At 54.3% G+C, this 23,783-nt stretch overlaps 2 protein-coding genes and 1 long non-coding RNA gene across 8 annotated transcripts in view; 2 read left to right on the top strand and 1 right to left on the bottom strand.

The window, feature by feature from the left end:
• ALOXE3 (arachidonate lipoxygenase 3) overlaps positions 1 to 2,763 on the top strand; it is a 31,486-nt gene extending 28,723 nt beyond the window's left edge. For 5 of the 6 annotated variants that reach the window (XM_032280375.1, XM_032280379.1, XM_032280372.1 and 2 more), the window contains one exon: positions 1,876 to 2,758. In XM_032280375.1, coding sequence (XP_032136266.1) covers positions 1,876 to 2,055 — 180 coding nt within the window. In that variant the 3' untranslated portion in view covers positions 2,056 to 2,758. Of the gene's footprint in view, positions 1 to 1,875 lie in introns of all 6 variants that reach the window. The other variant, XM_032280380.1, reaches the window with a different exon arrangement.
• Positions 2,764 to 2,873: 110 nt separating this feature from the next.
• Positions 2,874 to 16,260, bottom strand: LOC116553168. The gene is made up of 3 exons (XR_004269659.1): positions 16,181 to 16,260; positions 3,708 to 3,836; positions 2,874 to 3,295 (listed from the first exon to the last, which is right to left on the bottom strand). It is a non-coding gene; the product is annotated as an uncharacterized LOC116553168 (long non-coding RNA).
• ALOX12B (arachidonate 12-lipoxygenase, 12R type) lies at positions 9,401 to 22,612 on the top strand. The gene is made up of 15 exons (XM_032280382.1): positions 9,401 to 10,544; positions 11,554 to 11,758; positions 14,594 to 14,675; positions 14,803 to 14,895; positions 14,999 to 15,121; positions 15,425 to 15,528; positions 15,793 to 15,965; positions 16,166 to 16,309; positions 18,135 to 18,338; positions 18,555 to 18,641; positions 18,944 to 19,113; positions 19,569 to 19,690; positions 21,516 to 21,616; positions 21,990 to 22,160; positions 22,340 to 22,612. The coding sequence occupies exons 1-15, from the start codon at positions 10,398 to 10,400 to the stop codon at positions 22,517 to 22,519; spliced, it is 2,106 nt and encodes a 701-aa protein (XP_032136273.1). The 5' UTR covers positions 9,401 to 10,397; the 3' UTR covers positions 22,520 to 22,612.
• Positions 22,613 to 23,783: the final 1,171 nt, after the last annotated feature.

Raw genomic sequence — 23,783 nt, forward strand, 5'->3', positions numbered from 1 at the left:
TAACATGAGTGAAACTCCGTCTCAAAAAAAAAAAAAAAAAAAAGGAACCTCATTCCACTTAGCTACAACAATCTTAAAAATATAGCAGCCAATGAAGGCCAATAGTGAATAATAAAACAATAATACACCATGACAAAGTCTAATTTATTCTAGGAATGAAAGGTTGGCTCAACCTTATGAAATCTAGCCATATAATTCATTATGTCAATAAAGAGGCATACCATATAATTATCTCCCTATATGCTGTAAAAGCATTTGATGAATGTGAACAGCTATTACTAATACTCATTGTAAAATGAAACCTCCTTAACGAGTTTTGATTAGAAGTATACTTCGGGCTGCACACGGTGGCTCACGTCTGTAATCCCAGCACTTTGGGAGGCCAAGGCAGGTGGATCACCTGAGGGAGTTCAAGACCAGCCTGGCCAACATGGTAAAACCCCGTCTCTACTAAAAATACAAAAAGCATCCAGGCATGGTGGCAGCTGCCTATAATCCCAGCTACTCGGGAAGCTGAGGTAGGATAATCACTTGAACCTGGGAGGCAGAGGTTGCAGTGAGCAAAGATCACGTCATTGCACCCCAGTCTGGGTGATGGAGTGAGACTCCATCTCCCAAAAAAAAAAAAAAAAAAAAAAAAGTGTACTTCAGAAAACACTATATTTATGGTGAGACCATAGATGTCTATTCATTAAAGTCAGAGAAAGGAAAATAATGCCCACTGTTACTGCTGCTATTTAACATTGATTTAGAGGCCTTCACCAATGCAATAAAACAAGAAAAGGAATTTGTTAAAGATCAGTAGTATTGGCAACAGTTACGTTATATGAAGGTTCAATTAAGTGGGAAGTGTGTGCTGGTTAGGAGGCTGGGCCTCTGCGTTGTTGTGATGAGCTGGTTGCATGATGTGATTGTGGGGGAGGGACAGTCCTGTACACAGGATAGCAGTGACTGGAGTTCACTGTGATATTTCTTGATTGTGGTTGCCCAAGCTATAAAGTGTGGCAGTGTGGGATGACGGTGATTGTGTTGGTGAAAGTTCCATCACCATGGTTGATTGTGAAGATGCCTTAGAACCAGGATGCAGCCAGGTGCGGTGGCTCACGCCTGTAATCCCAGCACTTTGGGAGGCTGAGGTGGGCGGATCACCTGAGGTCAGGAGTTGGAGACCAGCCTGACCAATATGGTGAAACCCCATCTTTAAAAAAAAAAGAACCAGGATGCTGGTTGTTTTCAGGAGTTGAATTTTGTGAAATTGTGAGGTAGTAGGTATATTCTTGGTATATTTGCAGGACGGTGTTTATGTTGATCTCAGCTGTATGAGAAATGTGGTTGTATTCTTTTAGTTCACAGAGCAGTTGGATCAGGTATGAAAGGGACTTTTAAAGGTTTCGTAGGCCAGGCGCAGTGACTCATGCCTGTAATCCTGGTGCTTTGGGAGGCCAAGGTGGGAGGATCACTTGAGCCCAGGAGTTTGAGGCTGCAGTGGCTATGATCACACCACTACTCCAGCCTGGGCAACAGAGTGACACCCTGCCTCAAAAAACATTTTTTTCTAGTTCAACCCATCCATTTTCAGATGCAGGAATTGCGTCTCTGAGTCAAAGTAACAGGCAGAGGCTTGCCAGCAGAGGCAGCACTGAATTTGGGTTGCCTGGCTCCTAAATCACGTTGTGTCCCCTACTCTGTTTGGGGTTTGGGTGCTGGGGGGCCGTTTGTGTCAGGATGTGTGGAGTGGTAGTTTGGGGCCCTAGTTTGAAGGGCAAGTGTTTACAATGGCTGCAACTTGACGGTATTTGCTGTTACATGTGGTCCTTCATTATTCCCCACCCCATCTTGAATGTCATCCTGATCTCTTGCCTGATTTCCTCCCAGAGGCCCCTGGGCACCTACCCGGATGAGCACTTCACAGAGGAGGGCCCAAGGCGAAGCATCGCTGCCTTCCAGAGCCGCCTGGCCCAGATCTCGAGGGACATCCAGGAGCGGAACCAGGGCCTTGAGCTGCCCTACACCTACCTGGACCCTCCCTTCATCGAGAACAGCGTCTCCATCTAACCACCCCCAAATACCACCCAAGAAGAAAGAAAGGTGCAAGCATGAGGAGGAACAGTTCCTTAGGGTCCTCCAGACCCTTCCATTCTCCCTGTTCTCAGTTCGCCTGAACCTTCTCGTCTGCACGTGGGGACCTTTGCAGCCAAGATGGCTCTGACATCATACAAACTACGCCCTGAGCTGTGAGAGGCCAGGACAGCAGCGTCCAGGGTTACGAGCCATTGACTAAAGTCCAGTGCACAGCAGCCCCTCCGAAAGCAAGGAACTGCTTCACTTCTTGCTGTACTTTGGGCAGCCTCTTGTTCCAGCCTTTTGGAATGCCCAGCTTGGGTTCCTGAGCTTTTCTCCTTCATCCTCCCCCATCCCCAAACTCCTTCTCCTACCATGCCTTTTCACTTTCCCTTTCCTGCAAGCCTAGGGCCAGTCAACCCAGCTTCCTTCTCTGGAAAATCCAGGAAACGGCACAGAAAGGCTGTGTGCCTGAGTCTGACATGTGCTTCCCTTTGTCCCCAGCACCTTTAAGGAGAGGGGAAGAATCAGAATGCAGCTTTTCTGGACCTCTAACTGCTATTCTTAGAGACAGGTTCCTTGGCCTGGGGTGTTTGTGGGGATGGATCTCTCTCAAGCTTTTGTTCTACTCCACTTTCATTCCATTTTTTTTCCTTTTTGTCCTTGAGCCCAGTGAATTCAATAAAAAAAAAATATTTGGCTGCTTTGATGTGTGTGTGTAGGGGTGGGTGAGGGTGGGGGGGTGTAGTGGGGGAACAGCAGTGGATCCGGGGGTCATCTTTTCTGGAGACAGGAATCCAGGGATTATCTACTCTGGGGACAGAAGAGTTCCGGCTCAACCCACCATTCAGTCAAGCCATATATTCCTGCCTTCACCTCCCAGAGAGCGTCATCAGGAGGTGAAGGAACGTCTGGATTCAGGGGACTAAGAAGTGGAATAGTAAGTATTTTGTAAAGCCTCAGAGTCTGGGTAATTAGTGTTGTCACTGAAATCCAGCTCTCCTCCTGGACTTGGAAGACTCAGCCTCTGGCCCTCTTGTGGATGGGTGGAGTCACGAGATGAATTTTGGCTGAGTTGGGAGCAGAAGGGATGTGGGTCATCTCCAGGCCGGTACAGAGACTCCTGATTTCCTTCTCTCTGCCTCTCCCTTCCGGAAGCACGTGTTGCGATGGCACTTGCTGATGTGTCCAAGGGACTGGAGAAGAGGCTCCCACTGCCTGGGCCAGCCATGGACTGGGTGAGAAATAAACTTGTCAGGTGAAGCCACTGGAATTTGGGGGTTGTTACTGTGGTATAGTCGATCCTGACCACGTGGCTGGCAATCTGGGGTGTCTGATTTTCAGCCCCACAGACCTTAAACATAGAGACCTGTGCAGCCCTCAAGTCAGACTTCCCGGTCTTCTCAATCCACAGCAACCCAACACATGAGTTTTCTGCTTCCCCAGACCTCAGATCCAGCCCACCTTCCTTCCTTCCACTGCTACCTGAGTCAAATTCTGTGCCTGACCCAATCCCAGTCATGGCCTCTCTCTGGCCAGATCACAGCGTCTTTGGGCAATGACAGGCCAACTGCCCCCCCCCATCCCTGTGGGGTCAGTGGCAGGGGGATCAGATGGTTTTAGCATCAGCATAACCAGTGACTCACCCAGAGCTTCATGTGGCTGGGGGCTCTGACTGGCTGCAGTGCGTCTCAGTCCCGGTGTAGACCATGGTCAGTGTTCGTTTCTGCGCTCAGTGGGGATCCACAGGCTGCCCTGGCTGGGGCTGCCGTCATCTAAGAAAATAACACGTGCCTGCAGTACAATCGCAGCTGCACAAAGAGCTCCGCACCTAGCCGAATTTCCTCCCTAACTCAACTGCCATCCCAAAGCCCTGGTATACTGAAATTTTGGGGCAGTCAACTGTCCCCTCACATCCCAGCCCAAGAATCTCCCTGTTCAACCAAACCTTCTCCCTTTGCTCCTTGTGTGTGGGGTGGGTTAGGCTGCCTTTGACTGTTGGATTTTAACTTTCTGCACCTGTGATCATGCGAGAAGAGGATCCTCATATCATTGCGCATAAAGAGGTGTGTCTGGGGATATCTCATGTGCAGATTGCAAGCTAAGGACTTATCCCAAATCACCAGTTTTGTTCACTGCACTAAGAAAGGACTAAGGACTAAGAAACACCCAGCGGTGCCCCCTTGTGGCCACCAGGGGTGAGACTGAGGCTGGGTGCGCAATGCAGACCCCTTTGATATCCGGCTTGGAAGCAGCAGCAAAAAGGGCCTGGGCATACTCAGGCACCCTGTCCCCCAAGAGGATGAACATTCCTTGGGCCTCCACAAAGGTAGCATTAGAAGGCATACCTATCCTAAAAAATGCCCCCGAGCCGGAGAGGGAGGGACCAGGGAGGATCATTGGAAACTGGTTTCCCAGAAAGGCATCTTGAAGAGAGATTTATTGGGCAGACACACCTGCTTAGGTTGCCCTGCGCTGACTCTGGGGACAGGACATGGGGAGGAGGCTCACGTCAAGCTACTGGAGCCCTGTGAGGCTGGGAGCGCCCCACAGCTTGCACTCTGCCCTCCACTGCTTTTTGGTGAGTCTGAAAGGCCACCCGGTCCAATGCGAAGCACAGCAGCCTCCTTCCCCAGCCAGATCCAGGAGAGGGAAGACCTGAGAAGCCCCTTCCTAGGATCGCTTTGCTTCATGGCTTTTGTCTAACTAGAGGCTGTTCTAGATTTTGGGGAAGCAGCTGTGAGCTCCCCAGGCACAACCCCTTCTTTTACAGTTTACGGGTGGTGGAGAGACACAATACATGCATCAATAAACAGACAAAGATCCTTTCAGGTGGTGGCAAGTGCAGTTGGAGATACAACCAATGGCAGGGTAGCATGATGGAGGGCGGAGGGTGGGGAAACACGAGGGTGGTCAGGGAGGGACTCTGAGGAGGTGACGCTGGATGATATGAACAATACATTCTTTAGGTTGGCCACAGCGGCTCATGCCTGCAATCCCAGCAGTTTGGGAGGCTGAGATGGGCAAATCGCTTGAGCTCAGGAGTTTGAGACCAGCCCCGGCAACATGGCAAAATCCCATCTCTACCAAAAGATACAAAAAATGAGCCGGGTGGAGTACGCCTGTGGTCCCAGTTACAGGGCGAGGTGGGAGGATCGCTTGAGCCAGAGAGGTGGAGGTTGCAGCCTGGGCAACAGAGTGACAGTCTCAAAACAACAAACAAACAAACAAAACCACTCCTGAAACAGCTTGAACAGCTTGGGGGAAGGGTGTTACAAGCCCAGGAGGGGCAAATGCAAGGATCCTGAAGGACACGTGTTCTGGGTACAAAGAGGAGGCCAGAGTGGCTGGAAAAATGTCGGGGCATGCATGGTCCTGTAGCCATGATAAGTCCTTGGATTTGTTTCTTGTTTGTTTGTTTTGAGACAGAGCATCACTCTACCATTCAGGCTGGAGTACAGTGGTGCGATCTCTCAGCTCACTGCAATCTCCACCTCCTGGGTTCCAGTGATTCTCCTGCCTCAGCATCCTGAGTAGCTGAGGTTACAGGCATTAGCCACCACACCTGGCTAATTTTTGTATTGTTCATTGAGATGGGGTTTCACCATGTTGGTCAGTCTGGCCTCAAACTCCCGATCTCCTGATCCACCCGCCTTGGCTTCCCAAAGCGCTCAGATTACAGGCGTGAGCCACCACACCCGGCCCTTGGATTTGTTTCTAAGGACAACATCATTTTAAGCTCTGGTGAACTTTAAGCAGGGGAATGGCCTGATTTGATTTTTTGTCTTAGGAGAGTGGGTCCCCAGGAGTTAGTGGCTCCTTGCCTTGAAGGGCTTGGGATGGGGGCAGGAATAGGGGCTGCCCCAGCAGTGAGAACTCAGCTTCCTGTGTGGGGTGGACCCTAGTGAGCCACCCCAGCAAGTGTGAATCCTTCCCAGGAACCTCTCCTGCTTGCTGGGTCCCTCCCCTGGTCCAGGAAAACCAGTTCTTCAGCCCAATGAGCACCTACCAAGAGTCAGGCGTCTACGTTTTGGTCATAAGTGGGGAGTGCCCCATCTACATCCTCATGCCTCATCCCGTTTCTGTCCCTGCCCCAGCCACATTCACATCCTCAGCATCCCTGCCTTTATCTCCATCTCCCTCAGGAACCTAATTCCCACTCCAGACTGGAGCCCTAAGCAAACCCAGGCTCACCCTGGGATTTGGGTAGGGGACACCTCTTGGTAGTGGGCTATGACTCAGTTTGACCACTCCACTGTCCTGCTTCTCACCAAGCCTCAGCAGCCCCCTGGGGACACAGGGCAAAGGGGAAAGACTAGAAAGCAGGAGGCTGGGATAATTTGCATGGAATTTGCATCTTAAGATTTGCATCCTCAGGCTCCCAGCATCCTCCAAGAGTCATCAAGGTGGTTGAGGAGGGAGAGCCCAGGATGGAGATCCAGCTGGACAGCTCCCGTCTGCAACCCGGGACAGCCAGCCCTGCCACCCAGGGCTGGGCATGACCCTCATCTTCAGCGTTCTCTCCCCTCCTCCCTCCCTCCCCACCCAGCCCCTTCCTCTCCCCACACCACCCCTTGCCCCTTCTCTCACTTTTAGCCCAAGCCAGCTCTCCTCGGATCTTCATCGTAACTCCAAAGGCATCATCGATTCAATCCCCAGCCCTGACCTTGTCCTTATCACTAAACCATTCAACTGTTTCTAGCAACTCCCAGGTACCAGGAGCTGGGGACAAAACCAAAACCAATTATGGACAGCCTAATTTATTAGGGAAAACAGACATCAATCAAAGATGTTAGCTACAGTGCTGTGAGAGCCATGTATAGTGAAATTTGGCCTTCCTCAAAAAAGCAATTATTGAGCTAAGGTCAGGAAGAAGAGGAAACATGACAGGTTGGAGAGGTAGAGAGGGAAGAGCATGTGCCGAGGCCCTGGGGTGGCAAGGAACTGACTTCACTTCCTTCAGGTCTTTACTCACAAGTCCCCTTCGCCAGGAGCCCTTCCCTGGCCACTCTATATCTACAATTTGCTCCTCTTTTTGTTTGTTTGTTTTGGAGACAAAGTTTCACTCTTGTTGCCCAGGCCAGAGTGCAGTGGCAAGATCTTAGCTTACTAAAACCTCTGCCTCCCAGGTTCAGGTGATTCTTCTGCCTCAGCCTCCCAAATAGCTGGGATTCCAGGCATGTGCCACCATACCAGGTAATTTTGTATTTTTAGTAGGGATGGGGTTTCTCCAAGTTGGCCAGGCTAGTCTCGAACTCCCGACCTCAGGTGATCTGCCCGCCTCGGCCTCCCAAATTGCTGGGATTACAGGCGTGAGCCCCCGCGCCTGGCACTCCTCTTCTTTTGTCCTTCCCTGTTTTCTTTTTTCTCTTCAACACATATCACTATTTAACATATGATTTAATGTATTTGGTTATTAGGTACTATTGTCTGTTTCCCCACTTGAAGGCAAGCTCCATGAGTGCAGGGGTTTGCTTCGGTCGCATTGTATTTCCAGGACCTGACACAGTGCTAAACACACAGCAGGGGCTCAGCCAGTGTCTGCTAATGAATGAACGAAAGGCACGTGGTCCCAGACGGAAGACAGCAAAGGCGAATGTGAGGGGTGAAGCCAATCAGGCAGACCTTGGGGGCCATGGGAGGGGATGGTGTCACTGTCCCAAAGGCAGAGGAGCCACTGCCAGGCTTGAACAGGGGTGGGAGGAGGTGGCATAGAGGGTGATATGAATAGATTTAGGTCTGGAAAAGATCATTTCAATCCCCGACTCTGGCCACATCTATGTCCCTAAGCTGAACCTGAATTGCAGTCTTAGCCCCATTCCACATGCAATCAGGAACCTACTGGAACCTTCTCTTCACCTCACAATCCCAGCCCCCTCTGGCCCTAACTTGGCCCAGGCACTGACTGACCTTCCTTCAATGGTGACGGAAGCATGCCACCAGGGAGGAAACCAGGGTTGTGCTTCCTGGTTGACAGAAGCTGCCCCTGGGAGGCAGAAGGAAAGAGGGCAGGACCAGAAAAAGGGAATAGTAACATGCCTGCCTCTTCACTCTCTCTCCCTGGGTCCCAAATCCTATCTTTGGAAAGTATATCTCTGGCCCTCTCTCATCATTGCTCCTCGTCTTACTCCCAAAAACCTTATCCCTTTCCCAAGGCTCTCTGGCTTCTGTGATTCTATCAGAAACTAGTTTCCAATCCCAACCTCCCACCGACTCCAGGCTTATTTTCTTCAGAGCACTTAGTATCCAAAATTGTAGTGAACAAATTATCGTTTACTGTTGCTTTCACTTCTTTCCCAGCTATTCGGTAAGCTCCATGTACGTTTCATTTCTTCTCTGTGTCTGCAGTGCCTAAAACGCCGGGCGCCATGCTCACTACACATCTGCGGGAGGGAGGGAGGGAAGGAATGAATGATCTGGTTCCCAGCAAACCCAGTTCCACTGGAGCCCAGCCCTGACTCTGGCCCTCTTCCTAGCTTCATTCTTTTTTGGGAGGGAAGTGAGGATATGTACTTTATAAAATTAAGTGCCCTATAAGCCCCTCAGATCAAGATAAGAACACTTCCAGCAACCTATATGGCTTCCCTCTCTGCCAGATACTCACCAGTGGGGCTTGTCTAACTAAGGATGGCTCAGTTTTGCTGGTTCTGGAAGTTCCCATCAATGGAATAACAGAACGTGTCCTCTTTAACGTCCGGGTCTCTTCACTCAATACAATCTTTGTGAGATTCATCTGCATTGCAGTTCATTTTTTTTTTTGAGACAGAGTCTTACTCTGTTGCCAGGCACCAGGCTGGAGTGCAGTGGTGCAATCTTGGCTCACTGCAACCTCCGCCTCCTGGGTTCAAGCAATTCTCCTGCCTCAGCCTCCTGAGTAGCTGGGACCACAGGTGCGTGCCACCATGCCCAGCTAATTTTTGTATTTTTTAGTAGAGACGGGGTTTCACCATGGTCTCGATCTCGTGACCTTGTGATCTGCCCAGCCCGGCCTCCCAAAGTGCTGGGATTACAGGTGTGAGCCACTGTGCCCGGCCTCTTTTTTCTTTTTTAATTCCTGTGTAGAATTCTATTTTATGATTATACCACAAAATATTGATCATATTGATCCATTATTTAACTTCTTTTTTTTTTTTTTGAGATGGAGTCTCGCTCTCTTACCCAGGCTGGAGGGCAGTGGCACAATCTCAGCTCACTGCAACCTCTGCCTCCTGAGTTCAAGTGATTCTCCTGCCTCAGCCTCCTGAGTAGCTAGGACTACAGGCACATACCGTCATGCCTGGCTAATTTTTGTATTTTTAGTAGAGACGGGGTTTCACCATGTTGATCAGGATGGTCTCGATCTCTTGACCTCGTGATCCGCCTGCCTTGGCCTCCCAAAGTGCTGGGATTACAGACGTGAGACATCACACCTAGCTATTTAACTTAATTCTTATGCCCCAGATTTCACTGTGTCTTCTAATTTTTAATTTTCTTTTGTCTTCTGATTTTGTATCCAACTCCAATCCCTCCCCAGCGGATCTGGCCCCGCAGGAAGCAACAGATCTCCTCCTCCTACTCTGATCATTCCTCCCCGCAGTGTCTCTAGGTCTCTCTGCACCCATGTGGTCCCAGAGCCCTAGCTTCAACACCTCCCACCCTTCCTGTCACAGCCTCTGGGCCCTGCGGCAGAAGGATGGGCCGGCTTTCTCACTGCCGCTACCACCTGCCCCATTCCCAGGAGGAATGGCCGGGCAGCCAGCCGGCTGTGCAGCAAGTTAGTGCCCCTCCCCCTTCTCTGCCCCGCCCACCAGTAGCCTCAGAACCAATGCAGGTCACACTGCCCAGGGCCCTGCTTAGCAGGGGTTCCTGGCACTGCAGTCAATGGGGACTGGCAGGAGGAAAGAGCTTATTAGTCTGATAAAGATCTGGGGCCCCACCCTGCCCCTTCCCCCAACTTCCCTGGGGCCCTGGCTCAGGCTGGACTGGCTCCCCCACCCTGAAGGCGCCTTCATCGGGGCGTCTTCCATCCGCCCTTTCAGAGGCAGGCCCAGTGCCCTGCCTGCTTTTCCTCCCTGCCAGCTCCCAGAGGGCTCAGAGCCCAGAAACCTGCTCACTTGCCACCAGCTGGGCCCTGCCTGGGCCTTCCCAGCACGCATCCCGGCCGCCAAGGGCAGCAGCTTTTCCAGGATTTGGCCGCAGGCCCAGTCACCCCAACTCGCCACCTCACCACTCTACCTTGGAGGCTGGCCCTGTCCACTCCACTCTGTGCCTGGCTTCCCTTGCCTGCCTTGGGTCTCTGTGTGGCCCCTCCACGGTGTCCAGGACTGAGTGTCCCTCTTGCCTCCTGAAGATCAGCCATGGCCACCTACAAAGTCAAGGTGGCCACAGGCACCGACCTCCTGTCAGGAACACTGGACTCCATCTCACTGACCATTGTGGGGACCCAAGGAGAGAGCCATAAGCAGCTGTTGAATCACTTTGGGAGAGACTTTGCAACCGGGGCGGTAAGTACGTGCGTGCGTGTGTGTGTGTGCGTGAGTGTGTGTGTTGGGGGGAGCTGAGAGGGGTGGAGGTGTGTAGGGGGAGCCAGGTGAGCTGAGCTTGGCCAGAAGAGGCTGGAGAGCAGATGCAGAGCTCTGAAGGCAGTGGGCAGGTGGCTCTAGACGCCTTGCCCAGAGCTGGCTCCCAGCCCGTCACACAGTCACACACCTCCCAGGTCTCTGCGCCATCCTTTTCCATCCTGCTCCCTCATTGCTATCCCTTTCAGCCATTCCTCAGCTCCCTCCCCGTCCTTTTCTTCTCTCCCTCTCCCTCAGCCCTCTCTCCCTGTCTCTGCCCATCCTGCATCCCTCTTCTCTCAATCCTCTCTACCTGCTTTCGTTCTTCTCCCTTTTCTTCTGTCTTTCCCCTCCCCTCATCCGTCTCTCTTCCATTCTTACTCACTCTTCCTAAGTTCAGTTGCATCATAACTGTGGCTTAAAATGGCATCAAACCAGCCTGTCTCATGGAAGGCACGCTCTGTAGGCCCTGAGACCTGATTTTGAGTCAGGCCCAGCTACCTGCTGCTATGTGACCTTAATAGATCACTCTATCTGTGTGGTCATTCTGAATATCTGCATCGTCACTGATGAATGGGAGAAGGGGCCGGCTGGACCGCCACCTCTCCCCACTCAAAAACTGTAGTGTGGTAGCCAAGTTCCCAGGGGTCTGAAGGGTTCCTGCAACCTCGGGTGCCTGGAGAGGGGATGGGAGAAGACAGGAGCTGGGGATGGAGAGAGGGAGGGGCTGGAGTCCTACACAGGCGGCCTTGGTTAGAGGGACCCAGTAGGAGACCCCCAAGCCCGAGGAGTCAGAAGGAAGCTCAACAATCAGGTCAATATCCTGCCTCTCCATCAGTCCAGGGAGGTGAGCATTGCGCAGCATGAGCAGGGCCTGGGTGAGGGGCCAGCGGGGTGGGCAGCCTGGGAGCCAGGTAGAAACCTGCCCACTCAGCCAGCCCTGCATCCTGCCTAGGTGGACCAGTACACCGTGCAGTGCCCGCAGGACCTGGGGGAACTCATCATCATCCGCCTTCACAAAGAACGCTATTCCTTCTTCCCCAAAGACCCTTGGTACTGCAACTACGTGCAGATCTGTGCCCCCAACGGCCGTATCTACCACTTCCCTGCCTACCAGTGGATGGATGGCTACGAGACCCTGTCACTCCGGGAGGCCACAGGTAAGCCCTCATCACCCTGCTCCATCCCATGGCCGTGAGGCCCCCTCACTCCAGCCTGCTACCTGGGCATGGCACCCGCGTTTCCAGCAAGCCAGCAGGGGCCAGCCCCAGCAGGGACTCTGGGCTCTCTTGCCACGCTCACATATTTCCCTCAGTCAGTGCTGCTGCTCTGGCCTCAGCTTGGGGCTGCGCACTGGAGGAACAGAGGTGCCTGAGGCCTTGCAGCTACCCTCAGCATCCCCATCCAGCAGCAGACAGCATTCCCAGAGTGCACTCCCTGCTGCTTCTCCAGTCCTCCCACACTCCTACAAGATGCCCAGCCACTCTAAAAAGACCCCTTGTGATACTAGGGAGAGGCTCAGGATTCTCACAGGAGGCCTATTCATGATGCCAACTATATGCACTCCAAAAAGACTCCCTGTTACTCCAGCAGGATTCTGTTACTATAACAGGATGCCCCATTATTCCAACTGGCACCTTGCTACTCCATTTAGAAGCCCTTTGAGTTCCACAGGAATCCATGGTACTGTGGTCTTATAATTACGATGCCCTGGTTTTCTTTTTTTTTGAGATGGAGTTTCACTCTTGTTGCCCAGGCTGGAGTGCAATGGTATGATCTCAACTCACTGCAATCTCCGCCTCCCAGGTTCAAGCGATTATCCTGCCTCAGCCTCCCTAGCAGCTGGGACTACAGGCACGTGCCACTACACCTGGATAATTTTTGTATTTTTAGTGAGACAGGTTTCACCATGTTGGCCAGGCTGGTCTCAAACTCCTGACCTCAGGTGATCTACCTGCCTTGGCCTTAAAGTGCTGGGATTACAGGCATGAGCCCTGGTTTTCTAACAGAGCATTTTTTAGACTGATGGGATGTTCTGTTGCTCCAAAGGATTCCCTATTATCCCAACAGGACACCTTATTTCTCTAACAGGATGCACCGTTACTTAAAAAGACCCCCCTTAATCCAGTAACGATCTATCCAATAGAGGCCCTATTATTCAGATAGACTGTCAGGGTTTCTCCAAGGTCGTGGCTGGCTAAGGCTGCCCAGTGGTTTTTCCAGTTGCTTGGTTGTTCCCATGGGAGAAAACAGGAGCTGAGTGGCTGAGCTCCTTGCACCCACCCCTGCCAGAGCGCCTTGTGTGGGTGGGCTGGGGTCGGCTTCCTAATTTGTAGTACTGCATGGGACTTGGAGGCCTGTCCTCTGTGATCCTCCAGTTCTACCACTTGAGTGTTGGCTTCCTTTGAGGCGGATGGGAGGGAAAGCAGAGCTGAGGACACCCAGGGCCGAAAGCCCCATCTTCCCTGCAGCTGACTACCTCTCTTCCATTTCTCATTGCCCAGTGCTGGAGTGGGGACCAGGGCCTGAGCTGGGGAAAGGAGAGGCAAGGAAAGCCTGAGAGACAGTGGGCATGCCAAGGGGAGGGGCTTGCTGGGGACACTGAGCACCTTCCCACAGTGACAGGTCTGGGTGACGCGGAAGAGGGGACAGGCAGGGTGATGCTGGTGGCCAGGGAGGAATGGGGTTGGGTGAGCCATTGCCATGCAACAGGAGGACAGGGAGACTTGAGTCACCCACAGGGCCCTCGAAGGAGTAAGGTTCCCGCCCTGGGGATTGAAATGAGCTGGGTCTCTGGGTTTCACAACTCCAGGGAACACTGTTCATCCAGAATACAATGTGAGCTGAGGCAGGAGGAGGAGGGAGAGGTGGAGGAGGGTGAGGTGAGGGCCTTGATGGGAAATGATGGGCTGCAGTGGTAGCACAGGCCAGCCTGGGGACCACCAGCCAGGGTGCTGGACAAAGATGGACCTGGATGTGGGTCGCAGTTTTTCCACCTACTAGCTGGACACCTGGGCACATTTCCAAATTCTTCTAAGCCTTGGTGCCCTCATCTGTAAAATGGAACTCACAACAGAACCTATTTCATAGGGTGGATATGAGAATCCAATGAGATGACATCTAAATGGAGTTTTTCCTTTTTTTTCTTTTCTTTTTTTTTTTGAGACACAGTCTTGCTCTGTCCCTCAGGCTGGAGTGCAGTGGTGCGATCTCAGCTCACTGCAACCTCCGCCTCCCAGATTCATGTGATTCTCCTGCCTCAGCCTCCTGAGTAGCTGGGATTACAGGCGCATGCCACCATGCCCTGCTAATTTTTGTATTTTTAGTAGAGATGGGGTTTCACCATGTTGACCAGGCTGGTCTTGAACTCCTGACCTCGTTATCCACCCACCTCAGCCTCTGGGATTACAGGCATGAGCCACCGCACCCAGACTGAAGGGAGTTTTAAAAGGTTTAACAACTGTTGGTGGTCAGGAGCAGCCTGCTGCTGGACAAATCCAGCCTTTTCCCCACATAATATGACTGTTTCTCCTTGTACAATGGGCATGGTGATACAGTCCTTTAGCTGAAACTGTTGGTGCCAGGGGTGTTTCTTAGGCTTAGATTAATAAAAAGTAAACTGTCTACAAAGTACCTGGGACCTAGTAAGTGCTAAACAACTGTCAGTTATTAATATTTCAGTGGTATCTACCCAAAGGAAAAGAAATCAATATATCAAAAAGATGCTTTACTTATCACCGCACTATTCACACTAGCAAAAATATGGAATCACTCTAAGTGCCCTGATGGATGACTGGATAAAGAAAATGTGGCATATATATGTAACGGAATACTATTTAGTCATGAAAAAATGAAATCATGTCATTTGCAGCAACATGGATGGAACTGGAGGTCATTATCTTAAGTGAAACAAGGCAGACCAGAAAGTCAAATACTGAATGCTCTCACTTGGGGCAGGGGTCAGCCCTTGAGTCGCCTCCTTGGTCTCCCTACAGGAAAGACAACAGCAGATGACTCACTCCCCATCCTCCTGGAGCACAGACGAGAGGAGATCAGAGCCAAGCAGGACTTCTACCAGTGAGGGGGCGGGTGACAGACTCTGGGGCCCTGCAGGGGTCCAGGGAGGTGGGGGCAGTGATGGCTCTGGCCCTCTGCCCTGGGGTGGTGCACGGGCATCAGGGGCACATCTGGGCTTCCCTTGCAGCTGGCAGGTCTTTGTTCCTGGCCTGCCCAACTATGTGCACATTCCCAGTTACCGTCCTCCGGTCCGAAGGCATCGCAACCGAAACCGGCCAGAGTAAGGACCTGAAGCTGTGCTGGGCCCTTCCCATGGCTTCTGCCTGGGTGCCTGCCTCCTCCCTGCCCCCTGGATCCCAGCTGCTATGCGCTTCTCCCCACAGGTGGAATGGTTATATTCCAGGATTTCCAATTCTTATCAACTTTAAGGCCACCAAGTTCCTAAACTTAAATCTCCGCTACTCCTTCCTCAAGACAGCCTCCTTCTTCACCCGCCTGGGGCCCATGTGAGTGTGTGTGAGTGACGAGGGCTCCTGCCAGGACTGTCCCTCTCCCACCACCATGGTGGCCTCCAAGACAGTCCCAGGGGTTGGAATGGTCAGGAAGGCAGAGGGAGCTGACATGCAGACCCAGAAAACCCAAGACATGATCCCAGGGACGTAGAGATGCAAAGATCTTGAGCCCTGGGACCCAGAGACTTTGAGACGCACAGACCCTGAGGCCCAGAGACCTAAGTGGGTGGGGCGGCCCTGCCACTAGCCCCAGCTGATCCTTGGGTGACAGCCTCTCCCTGGAATCCCATCTCCTAGGGCACTGGCTTTCAAAGTCCGCGGCCTGTTGGACTGCAAACATTCGTGGAAGAGACTGAAGGATATTAAGAAAATTTTCCCTGGCAAGAAGTCTGTTGTCGCTGGTATGGAATGGGGTGTGCCAGATCGAGCAGAGGGAGCCAGGTGGTCCCGGGCGTGTGGGACGCGAGAGGCAGCGAGGCGCGCGCGCCCTCTGGCGGCTTCTGGGAAAACGTCGCCCCGGGCTCCTCTGGCCGCTCAGCTCAAGGCTGGGGGATTTGTTTTCCTCCCCGAGTCCTCTCGGTGCCCGCGCTCTTCTTCTGTCCCATGCCTCTCCGTCCCCGAGGGGGGCCGGGCCGCCTCGTGACGCCCTCGTTCCGTCCCCACAGAGTACGTGGCAGAGCACTGGGCCGAGGACACCTTCTTTGGGTACCAGTACCTCAACGGCGTCAACCCAGGCCTGATCCGCCGCTGCACGCGGATCCCAGACAAGTTCCCCGTCACAGACGACATGGTGGCCCCATTCCTGGGCGAGGGAACGTGCTTGCAAGCGGAGCTGGAGGTGAGGCCCTCTCGGGCGGAGACCCCGGCCCCCCTCCCGGCCTCCCTCGCGGGCATCCCGGTCTCTCTCCACCTCCAGCGCCTGCGCCAGTCCCAGCCACACCCGCACCCAGCGCCCCGCGCCCCGCGTTCCCGTCCCACCCCTGCCCCTGGGCGCCCCGTGTGGTTGCCTACTAGCCACCCACAGCGGCTCCCCTCCAGAAGGGGAACATTTACCTGGCCGACTACCGCATCATGGAGGGCTTCCCCACCGTCGAGCTCAGCGGCCGGAAGCAGCACCACTGCGCCCCCCTCTGCCTGCTGCACTTCGGGCCCGAGGGCAAGATGATGCCCATCGCCATCCAGGTGCCTGGGCCGCAGGCGGCGCTGCCGCTGAGCCTCTGTGTGCGCGAATGTTCCTCCGAGTGTGCGCGCGCTTATGTGAGCGTGTGGACCTGTGTGTATTCAGCCGTCTCTCGGTATCCTTGAGAGATGGGTTCCAGGACCGCCCCCCCTTGCCAAAATCTGCAGATGTTCAAGTTTCTTATATAAAATGTTCCAGTGTTTACATATAACTTACACACATCTTCTTGTGTGTTGGGGTTCCAGGTGTGAGCCACCGCGCCCAACCCGGGCACCTTTTTCTAATTCATAGAAAAGCCCGGTGTGGGCTGGCAGCAGATCAGGTTTGTGTGTTCGAATAGGCTTAGGTGTAGATGCACCTTGCAAGATGCAAGGACCGTCTCGGCAGCTTCCCGCCTCTCACCTGCTTGCTATCTTGGTCCCCTCAGGTACAGAAGTGCAAGGTGCGCTGGTGAGCGGAGCTGGGTGAGCTCTTGCTGCTGCATGTACACAAGGAGCGCTATGCTTTCTTCCATCTTGCATTCCTGGGCTCAAGCGATGCTCCCACCTCACCCTCCCAAAGTACTGGGACTACAGGTGTGAGCCACCTCCACCGGCCCGCTTGTGTATTTTAAATCCTCTCTAGGCCGGGTGCGGTGGCTCACGCCTGTTAATCCCAGCACTTTGGGAGGCTGAGGTAGGCGGATTACTTGAGGTCAGGAGTTCGAGACCTGGCCAACATTGGGAAACCCTATCTTTAGTAAAACTACAAAAATTAGCCAGGGGTGGTGGGGAGTGCCTGTAGTCTCAGCTATTCAGGAGGCTAAGGCAGGAGAATCGTTTGAACCCAGGAAGCCGAGGTTGCAGTTAGCTGAAGTCATGCCACTGCAGTTCAGCCTGGGCGACAGAATGAGATCTTGTTTCAATAAAATATAAAATAAAATAAAATATAAAATAAAATAAAATAAATCCTCTCTAGATTACTTATAGTACCCAATAGAATACAATGTAAATGCTATGTATAGTTGTCATACTGTATTGTTTAGGGGAAAAACTCTGCACATGTTCAGTAGAGACAGTTTATTTCCCTAGAGTATTTTCCATCTGTTGTGGAATCCACGGTGTGGAGCCCATGGATACGAAGGGCTGGCTGCACTTGTATGCCCTATGTGTGTGCATCTGTGAGTGTGAGCACGTATGTGTGTCTGTGGAGTGTGCTAGTCTCTTTTACTTCATCCATCCATCCACTTGGAAAACCAATCCCTGATTGGGGCCATACTGGAAATGCTGAGCTAATTAGACCTGGCTGCTGCCTTGGGAATCTGGTCTGGCAGAGGAAGGAACTAGGTGCTTCCTTCCCAGGAGTCCCCCAAGGGTCATGTACAAGTTAGAAAGAGGCTCCCTCTGGGTGGATGGGCCAGAGCCCCAGAGCCTGATGGTCCTGGTTCCTTAGTGTAAGAGTGTAGGCTGATTTCAGTGATCTGCCTGCTCCTTGAGGGGCTGGGAACCCTTGTGCAGTGCGCAACCTGCACTCCTGAGTTTGGTGGAGGTGGGGTTGGAGTAAGGAAGGCTTGCCAGAGGAGGCAGCTTGTGAGATGGTTCTGGAAGAATAAGGGGGGGCTTCCAGGTAGAGACCGGACAAGGGGAAGGTACTGAAGTCAGGCAGAGTGAACAGCAAGATCAAACGTGGGGAGGGAAGAAAGGGCCAGGGGTACTCAGGGGACCAATGGGACTGGAGTGTGGGAGGGTTTTCACCTTCTCAGACTCAATTCTGCCTCCTCCCTACAGTGGGGCCTTTCTGTGTGTGGGTCCTGCCCTCACCTAACCCTCCCTCTTTCACCACCCCTAGCTCAGCCAAACCCCTGGGCCGGATTGCCCCATCTTCCTGCCCAGCGATTCTGAGTGGGACTGGCTGCTGGCCAAGACATGGGTGCGCTATGCGGAGTTCTACAGCCACGAGGCCATTGCCCACCTACTGGAGACCCACCTCATTGCCGAGGCCTTCGGCCTGGCCATGCTGAGGAACCTGCCCATGTGCCACCCCCTCTACAAGGTATGGGCTTGGGGGGAGGGGCCTCCCCCAGGCGTCATGGCCCTCACCTGGCCTCAGAAAGGCCCCCAGCCCACTGAGCAGTCAGGCTCTAGTAAGAGAGGGCTTGGCGTGGGGACTTCCCAGAGTGAGCAGGTCTGATGTTGTGGAAGTGGGGTGCTCAGCTTCTTTGGGTGCCACTGCAGCCCTCTCTCTTCATCCTCCTTGTCCTTCCCACAGCTCCTCATCCCCCATATCCGATACACTGTCCAGATCAACAGCATTGGCCGGGCTGTTCTCCTCAATGAGGGGGGGCTCTCTGCCAAGGTAAGACTCCGCCCCCATCCCCAACAAGACGCTTGCTTTCCTCTGGCCTTTGCAGATGGACAAACACCAGGACCTTTCACTTGCCTTTGGGTCATCGTGAGGGGGCATGGAGGGAGGGAACTGGATGAAGTGGGTTCTCCTGTCCAGAAAGGAGCAGGGCAGGGCTGGGGTGCTGCCCAGAGCAGGAGAGTTCCTGGAGGTGGGGTTGGCTGGCTTGGGGGGCACTTATTGAGATCATAGGGGACCTGCGGGGAGTGCCAGGGATGCCTTTCTGGCTCCAGTATCTGCCTCCTCCCTCACAGGGCATGTCTCTGGGAGTGGAGGGCTTTGCTGGGGTGATGGTGCGGGCTCTGTCGGAGCTCACCTATGACAGCCTCTACCTCCCCAATGACTTTGTGGAGCGTGGGGTCCAGGACCTGCCTGGATATTACTACCGCGACGACAGCTTGGCAGTGTGGAATGCGCTGGAGAGGTGAGCTCGGGACACCAGTGGGTGGCTCTCAGGGTGGACACCCTGGGGTGTTGGAGAGGGTGTAGGAAGCTTCTGGGGACCTGAGTATGGGTCTGGTGTCATCCATAGGCTTGTGCTTGGGGAAGGGGCCTGGGGTCTGTGTGTCCATTACACCTGCACCCTCAGCCCAGCAGGCCCCTTTGTTGCTTGGGTCCCCAGCCCACCTCTGTTGCCCAGACCCCTTCTGGGATCTGAGCTGCCTGTAGGCTTTGCCCAGCCCTTATAAGGGAGTGCTCTGGGTGCGTTCTGGCCTTGCCAAGCCACCCTCTCCACTTCTGCCCCACAGGACTTGCCCTCCCACAGGCCTGGGGCAGCTCTGGGGCCAACCGAGGCCAGGGCACCCTGGGGGAGGTGGGAGAAGCCTGGCTGAGGGGCAGGAGGGGAGGATCCAAACTGAGGCCCTGTCCCCTGGTCAGGTATGTGACGGAGATGATCACCTATTATTACCCGTGTGACGCAGCCGTGGAGGGTGACCCAGAATTGCAGTCCTGGGTGCAGGAGATATTTAAGGAGTGCCTTCTAGGGCGTGAGAGCTCAGGTATGGGCCTGGGCATATGGGCAACCAGGGGGAGCTGGGGCTGAGGGGCAGCCCCCAGGCAGGTCAGCTACGGCCCTCCTGGTCTGGATCAGAACATATTTTACTGTGGACTAAAGGAGACCAAATTGCTGCCCTGGGATTTTGGAAGGGCTCTTCTCTGGCCTCTGGGGCAGTGGCACCTTAGAGAGGGTGGGGAAGAAAACATGGCTGGCCAAGGGTCCCTATCTGAGATTAAGGGCTGTGGGTCATCTCTGCAGAGACCTGGAGGGGTCCCAGCCCCACCTCAGAAACAAATCTTTGTGGATTGTGAAATGGGGTGTGAGCTCCAACAGGAAAGGGTGGGAGGCCAGGGAGCTGGCAGGGGGGAGCTGGCAGCACCAGGAGAGGGGTGAGGTCCCGCCGCCTGGGTACACATCCAGCGAATATCCAGTGAGCCTCCACAACCCAACACTGTACCGGTTACTGAGGAGGCAAAAGGGAACAGGACAGGCGGTGAAGATGCCTGCCCTCAAGGGGTTCACAGTCTAGGGTGGCTGGTATTTCCATAAAGTAAGTTGTGGGGAAGCCCAGGGAAGGTGACTAACCCATCTTGGGATGGGGTAGTGGAGAGAAGATAGGGCAGGAGGAGCAAGCTAAGATCTAGCTGAGATCTCACTTCTTGGCTAACATCTAGCTAAGATCTGCAGGATGAGAGGCTAGCCTTGAGATGACAGAGGATGGGGATGGAGAATTCTGCATGGGAGAAACCTGGAGAGCATAGGGACTTCTGAGAGCTGCTTACTGCAGTCAGGTTCTCTGCAACTGACTTAGTGTGGGAGGGGAGGAGGTTCCCAATGGGCTAAGGCTGAGGCTGTGAGCAGCAGCCAGGCTTGGTTAAGGGCCAGAGGGAGCCATCGAGGGTTTTACAAGGAGATCAGACTTGTATGCCAGATTATCAGGCTGCGCTGGCAGCCAGCAAACAGGGAAGCTGTTGTGGTGTCCAGGAGGGAAGACTGGGGACCTGACTAGGTTGAGGACTGTGGGGACACCACAGAGAATTCCAGGGCTAGAAATGATGGGACTGGGACTGGGTGACAGTTTGGGTTTGGTGGTGAGGGGCAGGTGAGGGGAGGGGGGGCCAAGGGCGACTACGGGTTTTGGGCTTTTGCAACTGGTTAAGTTGATGTATGTCATCTGTTGAGCTGGGGGCTGAAAGGAGGAGAAGTTAGGGAGGAAGATGATGGGTCTGGTTTGAATGTGTGGGACTTTTGGAACCTGAGATCACCATGGCAACCAGGACACACAGTACAATAGGAAAGAGAAGCAACCTGAGGTTCACACGGGGCAACAGGAAAGAGAAACCAGCAGTTGGTAGGGAAGAGAGGTGAGATGGAGAAATCCATCTGGAGTGGGCAGAGTCCTGAAGGCAGCGATGGGAGGGAGTGGATGGTGTGGGCTGGATTGATTCAGGGCAGGACTCTTCCGAAGGAACCGAGGAACGGAAGAAAGCCTCCTGCCTCTCCCAACAGCCCCTGACCTTGGACCAGAGAGGCACCCCCAGGGAAATTGGGAGAGAGATCTGAGGGCCACACATTAGGCAGGGGCCAGGAGCAGCCCTGGAGGACTTCTGGCCAGGGCCTGTCACCCTCTGTCCACAGCCTTATGATCTGGATTACGGGCGATGAGGTTGCAGCCACAGGAGGGTCACGCAGGCAGGATGAGGGTAGGGATGCCGCAGCTTGGAGCTTTTGCAAAACGAGGAGAGAGGGGCATGGTGGCGCCCTCTGCCGGGCATCCAGGGCCAGGGCAGGACTGACGCCGCCTGCGCCTTTCCCCTGCCTGTCAGGCTTCCCCACGTGCTTGCGAACCGTGCCTGAGCTGATCCGATATGTCACCATAGTCATCTACACCTGCTCTGCTAAGCACGCTGCTGTCAACACAGGCCAGGTACCGGTGCCCTCACCAGCCCAGGCCCAGCCCCAGGTCCCGACCTCCTAGTCTGTGCCCCAATCTCAAACCCAACCTCAGCAATAATCCCTGGTCCAGCCTCAACTTGTCTCAGCCCGAGTCTCAGCTTCAACTCCAGTCCCAACGGAAACCAAGCCTCAGACCCAACTCTCAGCCCTAGCCTCTGGCCTCATCTCAAGGAAACCCCAGCCCCACACCCAGCCCCAGCCCCAGTCTAACCAACCCAGCCCAGCCTCAGCGCCAAGGGCAGGGAGTCCAAGGCAGCGAGGGGAGGGAGGGTGGTGAGGGCCTGGCAGAACGAAACTCCTGGGGTGCTCTTCCACCCAGACCCGCACTTCTACCCTATCTCCAGATGGAGTTCACCGCCTGGATGCCCAACTTCCCAGCATCCATGCGGAATCCACCGATGCAGGCGAAGGGGCTGACCACTCTGGAGACCTTCATGGACACGTTGCCGGACGTGAAGACGACGTGCATCACGCTGCTGGTGCTCTGGACCCTCAGCCGGGAGCCTGATGACAGGGTGAGAGATGGGGCCAGGAGCCGGGGAGGGAGGGGGCAGGATAACTGGGGGGGGGATGTCAAGGGGGGAGAACAGAGTGAGAGGCCACTGAAGCCAAAGGGTGGAGGGACCAGGGCCACCAGCAGGAGGAGGGGGTGCTGTCCGGCTCTGGTCCCAGCTGCCGAGCTCTCTGCCCGCAGCGCCCCCTGGGCCACTTCCCAGATATCCACTTCGTGGAGGAGGCCCCGCGGAGGAGCATAGAGGCATTCCGCCAGCGTCTGAACCAGATCTCGCACGCCATCCGCCAGCGCAACAAGTGCCTCCCCATCCCCTACTACTACCTGGACCCGGTGCTGATTGAGAACAGCATTTCCATTTAGGATTGCCCTTCCCGTCTCGCCTCTCCCCACACTGTGCCCTCCTATTTTCAAAATAACTACAAAAAACGAAAAAACCAAAACACCCCCCAAAAATAAAAAACATACCAAAAAAACCCACAAAACAAAACAAAACAAAATATTTCCTTTCCCTGGGTCTTGAGTGTGCACGGCAAGTTATTGGAGCGCTGGTGGCAGGGCTGGCGCCGCAGGGTGCGATGCAGGCTGTGCATGCCACGTGCTCTCACCGCCGGTTCTCCGCGGTTGCGGCATCCAGGTAGGAGCAGGGCAGCGCCAGGCCCCGGTTCCACTCCAGGACGTCCCCAGAGATCTGGGCCAGGGGACTCTAGAAGGCGGCGATGCTCCCTGGCGGGGCCTCCTCTGGGTAGGTGTCCAGACAGGCAGGAGGAAAGGCTGGGACCTCTGCCGGCTGCATTTTCAGCCCACAGCGATTCCGTTCTATTTTAACTCTACCTACCTGGAGACTTAGTCCACCCAGTCCCAGCCCACCTAGGGGTCCTGGACCACTCCAGAACCATCCAACTTGAGACATAAACCACCCCACCTAGACAAAAGCCTGTGGGCCACAAGAAACACAGACCACCCCAAGCCCGTCTCACTCTGAAGCCCAGACCACTCTAAGCTCCACCTACTAGGAATCCACACCACCCCAAACCACACCCACCGGCAACCTAGTGGCTGCAAGCCCTGCCACCTAGGAGCTCAGCCTGCTAAGCTAAGTGCGCCCTCCTAGTAGCCATTGTACCGACTCTTCTAGAAGCTGAGGCCCCAGCCACCCACACTTGGGCCTTGCTTACAGTGTCCTTGGTTTCATTGCTGACCCCCCCCCAGAGGAGCACCAGGCCGTGGCATGTAGCCTTGACCTCAGGGAGTGGGCCTGCTAGTTCTGTCTGGCTCTTGGTGGTGGGCAGGGCAAGCCACATGGTAGTAGGAATATTGGGCATCCAGGCGCTGAATTCAGACCTACCCCATGAACTCAGTACAGAGCTGCCAGTGCTGCTAGGTCTGCTCCTCCCATAATCATTGTTGTCTCCTGGGTCTGGCACTGGCTCACCTGGCCACTGTTGATGGCAGCCTGTTGGGCTGAGCAGGTGAAGATGATCATGGTGAAACACCAATGAACACAGCACAGTGGCCCAGGGTGGAGGGGACCCCTAGATGGGAGTAGGGTAGAGAGAACAGAGCTGAGACCCAAGGGGCTGCTGCCCAGGGGCAGTGGACACATCCCCTTAGAGCATTCGGCTTG

The sequence above is a fragment of the Sapajus apella genome, unplaced genomic scaffold (genome assembly GCF_009761245.1).
Source record: "Sapajus apella isolate SASKATOON/1434 unplaced genomic scaffold, GSC_monkey_1.0 scaffold12, whole genome shotgun sequence".
NCBI lineage: Eukaryota > Metazoa > Chordata > Mammalia > Primates > Cebidae > Sapajus > Sapajus apella.